Below are 17539 nucleotides of genomic sequence, written 5' to 3'. Positions count from 1 at the left end.
AGCATCACCAGGCCCACCAGCTGTACAGCATTACCATGAGCCTTGTTGCCAGCTCTGAGCACCGACCTGTGGTACCCCACATGCTCAGAGGGATAGAGCCGTGGCAGACACTGCCAGTTAAACTCTGGTAGTGGCTCACCCACCCTCCCTTGCTAATAGAAACCCGGAGGTTTAGACATCTGGCCAGCAGGATAAAGACTGCCTTTCCCAGCCTCTCCTGCAGCCAAGCACGGTCATATGGTTAGGTCTGGTCCATAGGATGGAAAAGTGCTGTGACTTGTCCTTCAAAGAAAGAAGCTTGTGCCTCCCACCCTGACCGTGCTGGCTGGAATGGAGCAGCTCTGTGTGACTCTGAGGCAAAGGTCAAGGCATGGGGGGCATGGCAAGTGGCTGGAAGGGGCTGGCTTCCTGACACTTAGGAAGCCACCATCTTACCTGGCCTGCCCCACCTATCTTCAGATTTTATATGCAAGAAATAAACTACTGTCTTGCTCAAACCCACATTTTTATTTTTTCCATTTGCTCATTTTAGAAAACTTGATTTACAAAGCCAGACTAGAATAATGATGCCACATGTACACTGAACCCAGGGCTTCAGTCGTTGAATGGTTAACAACTTCCAGCCAACCTGATTTTTTCTGTACCTGTCCATCCACTTCCCCAACTCCTAAATTCCTTGGAAGCAAATTCCAGACATCTGTTTCATTTCGGAACATTTCAGTTTGCGTATCTAAAAGACAAGGACTTTTAATACCCTGACCGTATTTAAATTTTTATAACAATTCCTTAATTAAGCAACAGATATCAAGTCAGTGTTCCCAGGCCTAGTTGTCTCCTAACTGCACACTTTAAAAACTGCTTGCCCTGGGGTCCCAATAAGGTCTCACACTCCAGTGGATAGATCTTTAAATCACCTTTATCCTAAAGGCTGTCCCCACGGAGGGACACTTCTCGTTCTTTTTTTTTTTAATTATTCCTCTTGGAATGTATTTGTTGAAGAGACTGGATTGTTTGTCCTTTAGAGTTTGCCAGTGTCTGAATTCTGCTGTAGGCAGCCCCTGCTGCTGTCTATCAAGTTCCTCTGTTCTCTCAGCCTCCTGAAAATTGGCAGTTGGACCTTTTCTTCTTCGATTCCTTTCTGTTTATTTGAACATGTTCAAAAGTAGAAAAATAAACATTTCTTCTGCAGCTCCATCAATAAGGGGTGAGAGAAGGTCACAAGGGAGGATTGGGGCTTATGAATAAAGAGGGTCAGGGTCCCAGACGGGGTAGGGCTGGGTCCAGGTCTCCAGACGTGCACGTCTCCACTGGCAACACCTCTCAGGTCCTTATAAGGAGACTGAAGGGGTTGAAAGGGACAGAGGCCTCGAGGCAGCCTTGGGACCCCTTGGGCCTCCTGGAGATGCAGCCAGTGGTGCAGGCGGCCCCCAGGGCAGCAGTCCCGCCCTGGGCCGAGCCAGGATGCAAGCCTGGCGCTCGGGGCAGACGTGGCGCGGCACGTGCAACGGCTGGTCATGGACAACCCCCAGGGACAAGTGGGCCGCGGCCCCCACGACCTTCAGCATCAGGACTAGCTCCCCCTCCAGGCCACAAGGCGCTCCACACCTGCAGCCGCCTCAGGTCCTGGGTCTCGGGGCAGAGGCGAGAGCTGCGGCTCCCTTTCTTCAGCGAGAGTGACTCTGCCAAGGCGTGCTTGGCTCTCTTGAAGCCCTCCGGCTCCCGTGGCAACAGGGAAGGGAACCAGCCCCCGTGGCAGCCCATCCCCGCCACGGTGGGCTTGGATGTGGGGACAGGGCCTGTTCTGGCCAGGTCCAGCCAGGACCAGCCTCACGATCACCAACACCAGGACCCAAGCTGCAGCCACGGCTAAACCCCAACGGCTTGCCTGGCCCCAGGGCTCTGCTTTCAGCCAGGCGCATGGGGCAAGCCCAGCCGATGTGTATCAAGTGAAAAGGCAAAGGAAATAGGAAATCTCCACTTGGACTACAGAGGGGTGCGTGCGTGAGGCCAGGCGCCCAGCCAGGTGAGCCGGGAACGAACGAGAGACTGAGATTCAGCTGCAGAAGAGAACTTTGTTTCTGAGAAGACCCCGTGCCTGGAGAGACTCCGGGTTAGGACTCCTGGGTAACGCCTTTAGCTCGCTGACTTTGGGGAGCCCCCGAAGGAGGCTGACGCAGGTGGAAGGATGGGAAACTGACTCAAGACTCTCACGTTGGGGCAGGGACATAGAGGGGGTGGGTAAGACTGCCTGAGCGGCAGAGAAGGGGCATCCTTTGAAGGTGCAGAAGTTTTAAAGTCCGCCGTGGCCCTCTTTGGCCCTCTTTTCCACTGCTACTTTTGTTACCTATGCTTTTGGCATTAAATCCAAGAAATTGCTGCCAAATCCAGCGTCATGAAACTTCCGTTTTCTTCTAGGAACTGTTTTTCAGTTTCAGACTAAAACTACATTTGGATCTTTAATCCATTTTCGGTTTTGTGTATGCTGTAAGGGAAGGGTCTAGCTTCATTCGTCTGCATTTGGATGTCCAGTCTTCCTGGTACCCGTTTGTGGAGACGGTCCTTCCCCCACTGAGTGGTCTTGGCATCCTTGTGGAAGATCTTCAGATCACATGCGTAAGGGCTTCGTTCCGGCCTCTCTGTTCTGTTGGTCTCTGTGTCTGTCTCTATGCCAGTACCACACTGTTTTGATTACTGTAGCTTTGTATGTATTGTGTTTTGAAATCAGGAAGTATAAGCCCTCCAGAGTTTCTGTTGTTCTTCAAGATCGTTTTGGCTAATCGGGGTCCCTTGAGATCCCATTTAAATTTTAGGAACTTTTTTCCCCATCTGTGCAAAAATGCCATTGGGGTTTGGATAGGGATTACATTGAATTAGTAGATTGTTTTGGATAGTATGGACACTTTGAATGATAGTCAGTCTTCCAACTTGTGAACACAGGATGTCCTTAATTTGTGTCTTCTTCCATTTCTTTCAGCAATGTTTTGTAGTTTTTGGTGTACACGTTCTTCACTGCCTTGGTTAGACTTACTCCTAAATATTTTATTCTTTTTGATGCTGTTGTAAGTGGAATTGTGTTTGTAATTTCCTCTTCAGATTGCTCGTGATTTGAGTATAGAATAATGAATCATAGAGAATAATGTGTTGATTTATTATCCTGCAACTAATTCTTATATTAGTTCTAACAGGTGTGTGTATGTGTGTAAAATTTTTAGGGTTTTCTACATGTAAGATCATGTCATCTGAGAACGGATATAATTTTACTTCTTTCCTTCCAATTTGAATGCCTTTTATTTTTTTCCAGCCCAACTGCTCTGGCTAAGATTATCAGCACAATGTTCAATAGAAGAGGGAAGAGAGGGCATCCTGGCCTCTTCTAGAGGAAAAACTTTCAGTCTTTCACCACTGAGCATGAAGTTGGCTGTGGCATACGTGTTTTGGTATATGGCTTTTATTATGTTGAGATGGTTTCCTCTCATTCCTAGTTTGTTTTTTTTTTTTACCATGAAGGTGTGTTGAATTTTGTCGCATACTTCTTATGCGTTAATTGCAATGACCATGTGGTCTTGTCCTTCATCCTATGTGCTCTATCACCTGGTAGCTGACTTTTTTTTTTTTTCTTTCTTTTCAGTAGTTGACTTTTGAGGCTTGCTCATTTGTGGGTTGGGTTTTTTGTTGTTGTAAGAACACTTCATAGATGTTGTCTTTTTTTGTCAGGAGGCACATGGCGTCGCGTTCTGTCCCTTTGGGATATGAACAGCCTTTAAGGCTGTTACTCAGTACTTAGATCGGTTATTTAACTGGAGACTGCAAAATGGAGATATTCCAATTGTAGCCTTAATCGTTTGGCAACTGGAATACTTCTATAAAAAGAAACTTCTCTGTGGTGCTGTGAATCCCTACCCGGGACAAAACTGTATAAAACTGAATACATGGGCACACACACAGGAGAGCATGTCCAACTGATGTGAGTGGAGCAAGGCCCATGCATTTTACCAGTTGTGCCAGTCAGTTTCCCAGTTGTGATATCCCCCTATAGCTGTGCAAGAGGTCACCTCTGAGAGAAACTGGCTGCAGGGTACATGGAACCTTTCTGTAAACTTCCTATAAATCTAGGACTTAAAAAAAAGTTAAAAAGAAACTTCCCTCATCAACTATTTTGCTACTAGTGATATAGTTTAAGAAAAGCAGGATAGATGTTTACTTCTTTCCCTTTATTTTTACTTAGAATAATGAGCTGGTGCCTTAGAATCCCCTAATGGTGACTGTGATTCTTTTTAAACTTATTTTGTATTGGGGTATAGCCGATTAACAATGCTGTGATAGTTTCGCTTCAGAACACTGAAGGGAGTCAGCTGAACATATAACATGTATTCACTCTCCTCTAAATCCAGTGACTGATTTTTAAAAAGTATTATTCTGAACTCATTGATTTCAGTATATCTTAAGTATTTCAACCCACTCCATTATTAATGTTATCGACTTTCAAGTCCCATCTTTGCTCAGTGGGAACCTCCTCAGGCTGGCTCCCAAGTCCTTTTGACCTGACCCTGAAACCCCACTTGCTTCCTCACCATCTGTTATAATGGGGCTCCAGGTTCACCTTATACATTTCCTGTCCAAGTCCTGGAATTGAAGGTTTCTCCAAAGAGCCCTGGGTCCTCTCCCTGTGAGATGACGTAAAACCCAACCCAAACAGCATCAGAACGTGTACTGTCTCCCGCCGCAAGCTCCGCAGGGAGGTCAGTTCCAGGACCGGTTAATCCCCTCTTCGGACCAGGCTGGGCTTCCTGCTCAGCAGGTCGGCAAGGCCGTGCCTCATTAGAGTTGCCGCTGCAGGTCCACTGCATCAGCACGGGATGGGAGACAAAGGCCAGACAGTGGGAAGAGGGGGCTTCCCTGCTGTGAGTGACTGTTTTCAAGTGTGAGGAAACAGCTGGAAATTCCCGAAGATGTTGCTTTCCTCTCCTGCCAGGACTGGGTCAGAGGCCTGTTGCTCAGCCTTCTCAGGTAAGACAGCAGAACGACCAGGAACGGCTTTACCTCTGCTCGGCTCCTCTGGGTGTCCTGTGCTGGTCACGGGGCCTCCAGCTCTGTGCGTGACCTTCCCCTGCAGCTTTCCGGCCTCTCAAGGAAAACCCTTCTTCCCTTGCTTGCTCCCCTTCACCTTGTTCAGTTCAGTCACTCAGTTGTGTCCGGCTCTTTGGGACCCCATGGACTCCAGCAGGCCTGCCTGTCCATAACCAACTCCCAGAGTTTGCTCAAACTCATGTCCATCGAGTCGGTGACACCATCCAACCATCTCATCCTCTGTCGTCCCCTTCTCCTCCCGCCTTCAATCTTTCCCAGCATCAGGGTCTTTTCCAATGAGTCAGCTCTTCGCATCAGGTGGCTAAAGTATTGGAGTTTCAGCTTCAGTATCAGTCCTTCCAATGAATATTCAGGACTGATTTCCTTTAGGATTGCATAGTTGGATCTTCTTGCAGTCCAAGGGACTCTCAAGAGTCCTCCCCAACACCACAGTTCAAAAGCATCCGCGTCACCCCGAGTGCCTTTCCTGGACAATGAGAAGGCTGAAATGTGAATGTCGACACCCGGCTTTCCCAGGTGCCACTCTGGCCCCCCTCACCCTGACTCTGGGGCTCTGTTCCAGGCTGACTGGGCTCAGCAAACTCCACTTCCCAGCCTCCGCCCAGCCACCGGGGCCTGGAAGAGCCTGCTTCCTATCTGCCAGAGTTCCCACCGCTCCTGGGCCCACTGGCATCACCGTCGCGCAGTTTCACTAGGCGGGAGAACCCCTTCTCTGAGCCCAGTCTCTGTCACAGGGGGACGGGAGCTGAGGGGCATGGGCGCTCCCCCCAACCCTGCTCCCGACCAAGTTTCCCGCTGACACTGGCAGGCATTGATCGGCCACACGGCTGGCAGTTCAGGAACCGGAAGGGGCGAGCATGTGATAGATGCTTTCTCCGCAGCCTCCTTTGGGGCCAGGGGAGGGAGAGGTGGGGTAGCAGCGGGAGGCATCGCAGGGTCGAGGGGGCCCGAGAGGTCCAGTCCTGGCCTCCTGCCGGAAGGCTGGTCCTGGAGTCAGGACAGGTTCTCTCGCCTGGTTCTGTTTATCTCACATGTGCTTTCTGTTTGCACCTGTGACCAAAGGCTTCCCAGATGGCTCAGTGGCCAAGAATCCGCCTGCCAGAGCAGGAGACTCAGGAAGCACAGGTTCCACCCCGAGGGTGGGAAGGTTCCCTGGAGAAGGAGATGGCCACCCACTCCAGTCTCCTTGCCTGGAGCATCCCATGGACGGAGGGGCCTGACGGGCTACAGTCTATCGTGTCGCTAAGAGTCAGCACACACGCACAGCCTGTCACCATAAGCAGCTTAGGATGCCTTTTGGAAGTACGAGAGGGTAAAAGCAAAGTGAGCCTCAAGACTTCCCACTGAGCAAACATTGCCTCCACCGTCCACCCAACTCTTGCAGCCGTGTGGACTCAGAGCCTGGTTTCAGCCAGGCAAAGGCCCACCAGCGGCTGGCCTGCAACCCCAGGGGCCCCCGGTGAGGATGTGTCCCTTGCATCCATGCGAAAGCACTCGTGGGCTGGCTGGAGGCTGGGCGCGGCCTGAGCCCTTCCCACAAAGAGACTCTACACTTAGGCCACTCAAGATGGTTGCTCTCTTGCTCTGGGTACATCTCCTGTTCGACCAGCCCCTGCTTCCCTCACGTAATTGTCCAGTTCTCTTAGTTACAGGGCTTAATCAGATCCTGGTAACTGACCCCACCTGACATCAATCCCCGCCCCGCCCCCACCTATAAAAGGTAGCCGCCTCCTCCCTGGGGTACTGAAGGCCGCTGCTGTGTTCTGCCCACCAGCTGCCGTACATACGGTAGGGTATCGCTCCACCTTGTGTATCGACCCCTTGTGTACGATCCCTCCATCTGCTAAACCATTACACCTTCCCGGGTGGCTCAGAGGGTAAAGAATCCGCCTGCAGTGTGGGAGACCTGGGTTCGATCCCTGGGTTGGGAAGGTCTTCTGGAGAAGGGATGGGCAACCCACTCCAGTGTTCTTGCCTGGAGAATCCCATGGAAAGAGGAGCCTGGTGGGCTACAGGCCATGGGATCACAAAGAATCGGACACGACTGAGCGACCCACACACACAGCAAACCATCGGTGTCTCTGCTGCTGCCTCTGGGCGATGGTCTCAAGGCTCATGGGCCTGTGGGGTGCAGGCCCACAGAGACAGAGGCAGGAATTGGGCCCCCAGAGCCCACGCTCCTGCCCATCACCCCCCACGTTCTGCACCCACCTCTGGCCTAGAGAGCCGAGCCACATTGGCAGAGCTGGGCCTAGGGACACACGACCCCTGCCTTTGCAAAGCCATGGAACACAAACACAGACAGTGGTTCAGGTTCAGCAGCTTTTGTCTTTATTTCTAAAGAAGCATCCAGTGACATTACTGTTTTCCATCCACTTCTGAACTCTTAAAGGGCCCAATGAGATGAGGCAGTGGCTCCAGCGCAGCAGCCACAGGCCCCTCCACCTCTGACTCCCCCCTCCCCAACCCGCAGCCCCACCAAGAGCAGCAAATCATTCCTCAGAGACCAGGACAGGGAGTGCCTGGGGGAGGACAGAGGAACAAGGCTGGCCTCCCCACGGTCCTAGCAAAACAGAGTGCTTTGAAAATCCTTCATTTTTACAAAGAAAACCACTCAAAAAAATACAAAATTCTGATTAACCTTGAACACACCAAGTTTTGCAGGAGCTGTACTGGAGAAAACTTTCTACATTCCCAGGTGGCGCAGTGGCAAAGAATCCGCCTGGCAAATGTAGGAGACTCATGAGACGCAGGTTTGATCCATGGGTGGGAAGATCCCCTGGAGGAGGAAATGGCACCCCACTCCAGTATTCTTGAGTGGGAAATTCCACGGACAGAGGAACCCTGGAAGCTACAGTCATGGGGTGGCAAAGAATCAGACATGGTTGAGCACACACACGTTAACACACACGTTCACACACACAGCCACACACCTCGAGGAGGCCCAGCGAGTAAGGCGCCTTCTCAGCTCCACAGAGCAGGGCTGGGCCCGGAGAAGCAGCTCTCACGTGTGGCTGGCCAGCTCCTTGGATGGGCCCGCAGCGCCGGCAGGCAGCCTTTCCCTTTCAACCACCAAGCGGCACGCTCCCCGTCAGCCCCGAGGACTCAGGGGCCCGTGGCTGTTTTCCAACCACTCAGCTTTCTCCCCCAGAAGCCAGGACGCTCCCGCAGAGCAGCTGGGAGAAGTCCTGCTTCTGGGTAGGAAGCACCACGCGTTCTGTTTCCCGCCGGGATTAGGGACCATGTCATCTGGGGTGAGCATCGGTGACGTGGGGTGGGCCGGGGCCATTAGAAAGTCTGCCTTCGCCTGTCGCACAGGGCAAGACGGTGGAAGTCCCTGCAGGTCCGGCTCCACTTGTGAGAGAGACGGCGGGAGCCTGAGCGGCAGGGAGCTGCCTGTTCCTCCTCAGCCTTCACTCTGACTGCGGTGTTTCCATTTGACACATATTGTCTGGGGCTTTGGAGACCGGGCTCCCGGTACAACAGCTGCTTAATGATGCTGGCTGCTCCATCGGGAACCTTTCAGATTTGGTTTCCTACCCACCACCCAGCAGGAGACACACACGTCTGCGTCCCGGAGCCAGTGAACAGGGAAGCCGAGAAGGTGCTCTTTTTGGCATTTAAAGTCTAACTGACGGCCAGTCACTGCTGAGAGTCCTCCTCACGCCAGACTTGGGGACCAGCTCCAAGGCCAGACCTACCCTCAGCCAGGCCTGTGCCTTGCACCGCCCCCAGCCCACCCCACCCTGGCTCTTCTCAATAAAGCAGAACGATCCTGACTGTGGCCTACCCGCTTCGGGCTCTGCCAAATGTGTGGGCCCCTGGGGGTGTGTGGACCTGAGACCCCACGAGGCCACCTCTGACGCAGGCTGCAAGGAAAAGGCGCCCCACTCAGCGATTTTTCCACTTGCCACTGCACACAAGGAGTCTGCAGGCAAATGAGGCCGACCTGACGGGGGGCGGGGGGTGGGCAGGGGCTGCCAGGGCCCTGCCAGCACCCTAGTCTGAAGAGGTGGCTTGCCTGGGGGTGGGGGGCCCTTTGGCCGGTCCCTGGGCCGAGGGTCTGAGCCCTAGATGACGGGACTGAGCCACCTTCCGCCTGGCCTTGCGCCAGCCCAGCCCAAACTTGACCTCTGGGGGCTCAGGAAAAGCCAGCTTCTTCCCCTGGAAGGCCTCACGCCCCAAATCTCCAAGTACGGTTGTTCCCAGGGGTCCTACAACCACAGGGCTGCTCAAGGGGCCTTCGGGTGTGGGCTTACTGCTGCAGGACTCCCCAAGACAGCCTGTCCTCAGAGCTCACTGGCGGACTACCTTCCCCAGAGGCACTCACGCACTGCAGCCTTCACCTCTCTCTAAAGTCATTACCTTCTCTGTGTCCTACAGATCTCCTGTCCCATGGCCTGGACCTGAAAGGAAGTAGGTAGGAAGTTATAGTTATGCTGGGCTTTAAAAAATCTTCTAGGCATTTACTGCCCCAAACAGAACTATTAGGAATGGGAAAGACAAAGTCAAAGTCGCTCAGTTGTGTCTGACTCTTTGCGACCCCATGGACTATACTATACATACAGTCCATGGAATTCTCCAGGCCAGAATACTGGAGTGGGTGGCCTGTTCCTTTCTCCAACGGATCTTCCCAACCCAGGGATCGAACCCAGGTCCCCCCCATTGCAGGTGGATTCGTTACCAGCTGAGCCACCAGGGAAGCCCCAGGAACAGTAAAGGTAGACAGCAGTTTTTGATTCTCAGGCAATGACAGCTGAAAGAAGTCCGCCAGAAAAACCTCTCCACCGGCTCTGGCCTATGCAAAGGTGAACGGGCAGCAGCTGAGGAACACGGGTTCCCTGCATCCTGGCGGGCTGCTCTCCCACACTGCAAAACCTCGACTCGGCCAGCAGAGGGCAGCAGAGGCTCACGGAAGGCCCAGGCTGGTGCCGTCCAGACCAGGAAAGGTTCCTCGGCAAGCACCTCCACATAGCCAAACCCGGCACCTTCCACCAAGCCCCTCCCGTGCTTCTCTACTTAGTGTCCTCCTCAGGTCTCAGCTAAAACTGGGAGGCCAGGTGAGACCTGGTGACAAGGGCACAATGAACTGAGAAGAACCTGTTTCCATCATCTATGAACTCACAGCCAAAAAATATTTTCTGGCAGGCTACTGAATTTACAATGTAACTTACACCTTAAGATCTGACTGAATTTCAAGGCGGGTGGGGGGAGCAAGTTACTGATGAACTGAAGAATGAGAGGACAATCCGGTCTCTGAGCCCTGCTGCCCTCCCCCAACCCTACGAATGGACAAAGGTCTCCTCCGCTTGATCTTTTAGTTTTCCACTAAAAAGAAACCGGAAATGATGGAGACCGGAATCAAGCCTGGCATTAATCTCCCAGTGGGGAGATTAGGTGAAGTCAAATAATCCTATTTGGCTCAAATTATGAGGTTAACGTTGGACGTGACAAAAGGAAGTGATCACCTTTTAGCAATCAAGTACAGATTTACTTTTCATGCACAAAAAGGAAGCCACGGGCTGCCTGCCTGGCTTCACACCTATACTTTGGGGAAAGGGAAGGGGTGAAGGCAGGGGTCCGGCCTTGCACGCAGGGCACGTGAGTCCTTAAAGGCCCTGAGGTCCGTCCCTTCTCACACCCTGAGCCACCCTGCCTGGGGCGGAAAAGATGGAGACAGCTCTGCTGCCAGCCCAAGATTCACGCCGGCCAACCGGGTGCCCAGCAGAGCCAGGGATGGGCTCGTGATGAATTACACCACCCCAGGGGGTGCCGAGTTCCGAGGCTCCAGCTGGGACCCTGAGCCACATACAGAAATTGCCGTTGGCCTGGGGATGCACAGAGCAAGCAGGTAGAGAGAAATGTTCAAGGGCCGGTGAGGCGAGTGGACGCGGGCAAGTCAGTAAGTCCAGTCATCTGGTCATGATGGGCAGCTCACCCCTTGAGATGGCCCAGGAGCTGGACCACGGTTGTGTGTGTGTGAGAGCGAGCGAGCGAGCACGTGGAAGGGCCGAGTAAGTCCAGGTGAGGAGCGGATGTACCCGGCTCCCGGCTACGGGAGTCCCGGGAGGGGCTGCAGGGAGGACCCAAGACGGCAGAGAACAGGGAGCAGGAAAGAAGAGATGCTGATGAGCTGACGGCGCAGCGGGTGAACTGCGGGCGGAGCCCAGGGAAAGGGGCCTGGGCAAACAAGGACCACTGAATGAGGAATCAGGTCAGGGAGGTACTGCTAGGCTCTCACTGCTCCGTCAAAGAGCATGAATTTAAACTGAATTCAGACAGCAGCTGCTTGCTGGCCCGCATAAATCCCGCGCCTCCAGGTTTCCCCTCCAGAGGGCGCTCTGACCCCGCAGAGAGGCTCACTCACCCCCAAAACCAGGGCCGCAGCTTCCAACAGGGTTCCAGGGGCTGAGCCCGCCCGGTTCCCGTGTAAACATTCACAGCATTCCCAGAGAAGGCGGGAGCCGCCTGCCGCCCGGGGAGACAGCCTGTGAGGTGCCAGTCGGAGGTAAAACAAAAAAGGCCTCTTGGTTTCTCCTTCTCACGGAGCTCAAGCAATATCACGAAGGGGTGGGCGAGGGTCCGAGGGTTCTGAGCCTGCCGCTTGGATGAGAACTGCTGCTGAGGAAGCCAGCGGCACCGTGATGAGGAGCAGGCAAGTGGCGGCCAGCTTGCGGCCCCGTGGGTCCTGACGCCCACCCGCCAGGGAAGGGCTCCGTGATGAAAGCAGCGGCCAGGGACGGCGGCGACTGCGCACCGCGCTCTCGGGCACCTCACCGGACAGATGGCTGCTCCCTGGCTCCGGAAGCAGCAGCAAAGATCTACCTGCACGCGGGCCCTCCGGTCTGCGGTCAGGCCCAGTAAGGAGCGGGGAGGGGGCACTGCAGGGCAGCCGGCCGGCCCCCAGGGTCTGCGGAGTCCTGGGCTGGGACGACCCTGGCCCGGGTGTCACCCTCCTTCTGTCCGCCCTGAAGAGCGGAGAGCTGCCCGTGCGCGCGCCTTGCGGGGGTCCGTCCCGGGCATCGCTCGGTCACAGTAGCTCCTGCTCGTCGTCCTCCGAGCCCGAGGGGCCCTGGCGCACCTCTTCATACCACTTGTTCGTCAGCGTTTTCATCTGGATGCGCCCGTGGTGGAGGTCCTGGGGCGGGAGACGGGGCAAGCCCTTGTCAGTGGGTCAGGGTCAGGCTCAGGGGCAAGGCAGGGAGGGACAGCTGCTTTGTGCCTTGTGGGAGGAGACGGCAGGCAGGGCGCACGGGCAACTTCAAAGTGTTAACTAAGGGCAGGCTGAGATTTTTCTCTGTGGGCAGGAGGTTAAGGGTCTCACTCAGAACAGGAGGAGGCGGCAGGATGGCGAGATGTTAAAAAAAAAAACCTGGCCTCCGCAATCAGACACACCTGGGCTCTGCTCTCAGCTCTGCCCCGCACTAGCTGTGTGACCCTAGGACGGGGACTCCACCTCTCTGGGCCTCAGCCTCCCTGGCTATCAGGTGAGACAGCTCACTGTGTCTGCCGCGTGGGCTGGCGGGGCAGCCCACCACCCACGCACCGCGCTCCCGGAAATGACGCCATCATGGAGAACGCCTGGCTCCCACTGAGAGCTCACGTGCTGAAGGCACCCTGACGCTGCAGGAGGAAGGCGGGGCTCAGTACCAGAGCGGAGCCGCCGCAGGGGCAACCCCAGCCCCGGCCTGCACGGGCAGATGACCGTTTCAGCAGAGCAGACCCAAGCTGGCCCAAACGGGCATCACTCCCGGTCACCCAGAGGCCAGTGGTGCCCGGAGGGGTGGATGGAGCGGGAGCCCTGAGCCTCGGGCCACGGCAGGGCTGAGATTCCTCAGCCAGGTTCGGAAGCTGGTCAATATACCAAATCTACCATCCAGGGAAACTGAACTGTCAACAAGCCTATTATTATTAAACTAGCACTAAGTAAGGCAGCAGAGGAGAGACAGCAGATGCCCAGCCCCACAAGCGTATCCAGCCCTCAAGCCTGGGAAGGAGAAAAAGCTGAGTGGGAGGACACCCAGCCTTCTTGCCCACCCTGCTCCGGTCCCTGGCCTGCGTCCCACCTCCTGGGTCAGCCGCCGCGTGAAGAAAGGGTTCAGGTACTTGGCGTCCAGCCACAGGAAACCTTTGAGGTCCTGCCGTCTGATGTAGTGGGCCTCGTACTCCTCCTCCGTGAGCTCCGACAAGTGCTCCGACTCAACGGTGTTGCCCTGCGGGGGAGCGGAGGCAGCCCAGGCGGCGTCAGCTGACCCTGCTGGGAAGCCAGCACACCACCCAGCCTAGCTCGCAGGCCTGCGCCCCGGGTCCCTGGGTCTCCAGCCCTAACTGCAGCGGCCATGGGCCTCCTGGGAGCGCGAAGGGTGGCGGGAAAGTGTGCAGGAACACGGTGGACACCCAGGGAAGTCAGATGGTGACTAAGTCCGCAGCTCGGGGCTGGGGCTCAGCCTGTAAGTTCTCTGGCTGCTTGCCGTGTGCAGTCAGGACAGGGAGCCGTTCTGGGCTGTCTCTGTACCAGTGAACCGAACAAGGAGGTGGCTTTTGTTGCTTTTTGCCTGCAGTGGCCCACTGTGGGGAGTTTGCTGGTCAAGTGGAGAGAGGGCAGAAGGAACAATCCTGATGGGACCTGGAGAGGGAGGCGCAGAAGGACCACCGACCCTCTGCAGGGGCCACCAAAGGCAGTTTTGCACCCTTGCCCCCAAGCACAGTGCCCCCCAGGCATAGGAGGTGGGAGAGAGGGAGGGCGCAGTGCTTCTCACACTGGGGCCACCGCCAGAGTCGCCTGGAACTTCGGGAGCCTAGAACACAGCGCCCACTAGGCCCTCCTGCAGCTCCTGACTCAGCAGGGCTAGGACGGGACCCAAGAGTTTGCATTTCTAATGAGCTCCCGCTGATGCGGCTGGTCCAGGAACTCCCACCTTGAAGACTTGCGGTGGCAAGTGTGGTTAAGAGTCTGTGGGACCTCAGCTGTGCTCTGGTCTCTGTGTGCCTCAGTGCTCTCATCTGCAAAGTGGGGCTCACGAATGGTGACCACCTGCTTCCTGCAGGTTATCAGGGAGGCTCGAGGCAGGCCAAGCAAAGCATAGGCACCGCAGGAAACAAGCCCCGCGCGACAGCTGCTTCCCCTCTGAGCACACATCCTGGTTCTATTTGAGCTGGGCTTGGCCAAATGCGGCTGCAGTTCCTAGCAATGGGTTAGAAATGCAAATTCTTTGGGCCCCCGCCCCAGACCCGCAAGACCCTGGAGCCCTCCACCAATTATGACCCCCGCTGAAAGGTCTGAGAACCTACACGTAGGCTTTGGTTAAAAGCAGACAAGACAGTGGTGGAGGGGGTGGGGGCGAAGGGCTGCTGAGAGCTCGGGGCATTCACGAGCCCGAGGTCACCTTAAGGTGCTGCCGGGCACAGCCCTGGCTGTAGAGGTCCTGGGCAGAGCCTGGAGGCCAAGGTTCCCCCAGACTGGACTGGACTTTGTTAAGTGACAAGTGGGCACATCGTTTCCCCATCTTCTGGCTGAGGACTTCTGTGCCTTCCATGACTAAGTCAAGTTACTGACGGCCTGGGATAAGCGAACTAGAAAATGCTGCATTTCTGGAAATGTGTGTGCAGAGCAGAGGGCGGTACAGGAAGGCCCGACTCCCCCCAAACCCCGCACCAGGACTCTGCAACCAGGCTGAGGGAAACACAGGCAGGAAAGACACCACCTCAGTGACTCCAGGCACAGGGGCTTGGAGGAGGCAGGGGCGAGCAGGGGTCCGGGGGCCTTGGGCTCATTGCAACTTGCCCTGAGCACCCCCAGCCCCAAATCAGGACCTCTCCTATCCTGGGCAGAGTGCCTGCTCATCTGATCCTCCCAACCACTGTGAGAGCCTTTCTCCTCTCACGCCCCAACAGGAGGCTCTACTAAATGCTGGGGAGTGAGGTGATTTTGTCATTTGGTGACCTTGAAACCACCCTCCAGTCCTGGCCGAGGGGGTGGGGTGGTTACTGGCGGGGGGTGGAGGTGGGGTGCTACTGGGAGGCCCTGAGAGGGGGTTCACGTCTGGCTGCAACCTACACATCACCACCTGCAAGGTTTCCATGAGGCTGGCAGACAACCCACACCAAAGAGCCAGGTTTCAGACCCTGAGTCCAACCTCCTTGGCTTGGGAAGCTGATGTGTACACAGCTCGAGTGTGTGTGTGCCATGCGCGCACGTGCACCCTGAGAGCGTGTCTCGCCCCCGCGTTCCCACCCCTGCCGTCGCCACCTGGCCCGCCCGGCACTGACCATCTTCTCGGTCTTGCTGAGGTTGACGTCCTTGCGGCCCCTGCGGCGCGCCTTGGCACCCTCGATGTCCACGAGGCGGATGAGCGGCATGGTGCTGCCGCCCAGCAGCAGGATGGTGAAGAGCACGATGACAATGGTGGTGGTGCCGATGAGCTGCCGCTTCTCCATGGGCTCCAGGTCCAGGTGGAGGCTCAGGGCGTAGGGGATGGCGCCCCGCAGGCCTGGGCGACAGGGAAGGGACAAAGGGGTCGGGGGGCGCCATGATTCTCGGGGGCTCTGGGTCCAGCCCGGCACTGTGGCCGCTTGGACACTCTCCCGCACCCACCGGAGCGCGCAGCCTCAGCCCGTGCGGCGCGGGGCAGCCAGGAGACGGGGCACAAACACGGGGCCTGGGAGACGCTCCCCTCCGCCCCCGCTTCCCACAGTGGGCGGGCGGCGGGGCCCGGTGAGGGGTCCTGTCCCAGCCGCCAGGTGCGTCGTGGTGGGGATTCATCCCGCCTGGCACTCACGCTGGTACAGACGAGCCCTCCCTGTGGTGGGGGGTGGGGGGGACGCTGTGCTCCGTGTGCGCAACCTCATCGGAGCCCCACAGGGAGCCCTCAGAGCTGGTCCTGTCACGCTCACGGCACACAGAAGAGGGCCCGGGGCTGCGAAGATGTCCTCCCAGGGCCCGTGCCCTACGGGCAACAGCCCAGGATGCCATCTAGCGCCTGCTGGGCCCGAGGATGCTGCGCCTCCCCGCACCCTCCCCCTGATTTCCTACTTTGGTCCCCAGGAGGCTGCTGGCTGGACTGGGGCATGAATGCGCTGAGAAATGGCAAGTTCTCACTAGAAAGTTCCTGGGGCCTGAGAGGGAACAGGAGCTCCCTCAGTGACTGGGAGCAGAGACACCAAAGAAGGACTCAAGGGAGGGTGAGGGCCCTAAGGAGCAGGGCGGGGAGGAGAGGGAGGGCGGAGCACAGGGACAGGATCTGACCCAGATGGGTGGCTGGCGCATCACAGCGCGATCTGGGCCAGCTGCTGCAGCCTGGACCTGACATGGGGACACAGCAGAGAGGAGCAAAGGGTGGATCTCAGAGAGACACGGGGAGTGGAAGCAGCAGGTCCCAGGAGAGGGAAAGTGTGGCTGACCAGGGAAGGGCCCGGAGGATGCCCAGTGGGCCGGGCACGTGGTCAGGAGTCTGGCTCCTGGGCTCAGCCCGGCCCCGCCTGTCCCCGCAGCCTCCCAGGCCAGGCCAAGGAACCAGACGTGGCAGGGCCTGCCCTGACGGTGGCTGAGGATGAAGCACCTTGGCACAGAACAGCATGTGCACACAGCAAACCGAGGGAGCCACACCTCTGGTATAAAACAAGTTATTGTCTCCTGTGGAAGAAAGGGGGCTGCTGGTAAACAAGCAGGCTGGGCAGGAAGGTAGGTTCAGTCCCAGACAATGAGCTCACAAGGGCTCCATGACACCCAAGGAGGATGTAGACATTGTGGTCTGGATCAGAGGAAAGGACGGGTCAGAGGAACCAGCTTGGGGAGGGTGGCAATTTGAGACCACAGGACAGGTGGGCTTGTGAGGGCTCAAGAGATGAGGCAGGTCTGAGACAGAGTCCTTGTGGGGGCCAATGTAACTGAGGTGCTGGTGCAGGAAGAGGGGAGACCCCTGGGGAGAGGAAGGAGCCCAGGGAAGAGGGGAAGCGGGGAGCCTCAGCCACCACAGGCTGGGGAGGAAGGAGCCCCAGACTGAGAAGGTCTGGACGGCCTCAGAATGCCTAGAACCAGAATGCCTCCCAGTTTAAACCACCCCCACATCCTCTAGAGGTCTCTCTCCACGCGTCCCTACCCCCAAAGAGCTCACATAACTGGACAATGCCTCTTACATTTCTTAGATTTTTTTTATGGGGGGATTTTGAAGACCTTGGATCAATTAACTCCCTTACAATTTTTTTTCCCCTCACTGGCAAAAAGATTTAAGAAAAAAGTATCCTTCACTATCTACACATAAATACACAACTACCTGCATGTCCTCCACACACACACACACACATATACTTTAAACAAGATCTTTTGAAAAAGAAATCTTCAAAAAATGTACAGATATGCTGTTGGACAGAAAACAGCCTATAAAGCATATTGCTATACCCTGAACCCACAAAGAAATAAGTAAATTAAAAAGTGTCTACAGATCCAGTGCTT

General features: G+C 56.0%; 1 protein-coding gene across 3 annotated transcripts in view; it reads right to left on the bottom strand.

Annotated features, from left to right (window-relative positions):
• SLC9A8 (solute carrier family 9 member A8) overlaps positions 7397-17539 on the bottom strand; it is a 74499-nt gene continuing 64356 nt past the window's right edge. For 2 of the 3 annotated variants that reach the window (XM_018058011.1, XM_018058012.1), the window contains exons 14-16: positions 15358-15578; positions 13155-13301; positions 7397-12226 (exon numbers count right to left, since the gene is read on the bottom strand). In XM_018058011.1, the coding sequence (XP_017913500.1) occupies positions 12119-12226; positions 13155-13301; positions 15358-15578 (476 nt within the window). In that variant the 3' untranslated portion in view covers positions 7397-12118. The remainder of the gene's footprint in view (positions 12227-13154; positions 13302-15357; positions 15579-17539) is intronic. The other variant, XR_001919084.1, reaches the window with a different exon arrangement.

Source organism: Capra hircus, chromosome 13 (assembly GCF_001704415.2).
Source record: "Capra hircus breed San Clemente chromosome 13, ASM170441v1, whole genome shotgun sequence".
Lineage (NCBI taxonomy): Eukaryota > Metazoa > Chordata > Mammalia > Artiodactyla > Bovidae > Capra > Capra hircus.
Note: the sequence above shows the minus strand (reverse complement) of the source record. Positions and strands in the feature narration are given on the sequence as shown.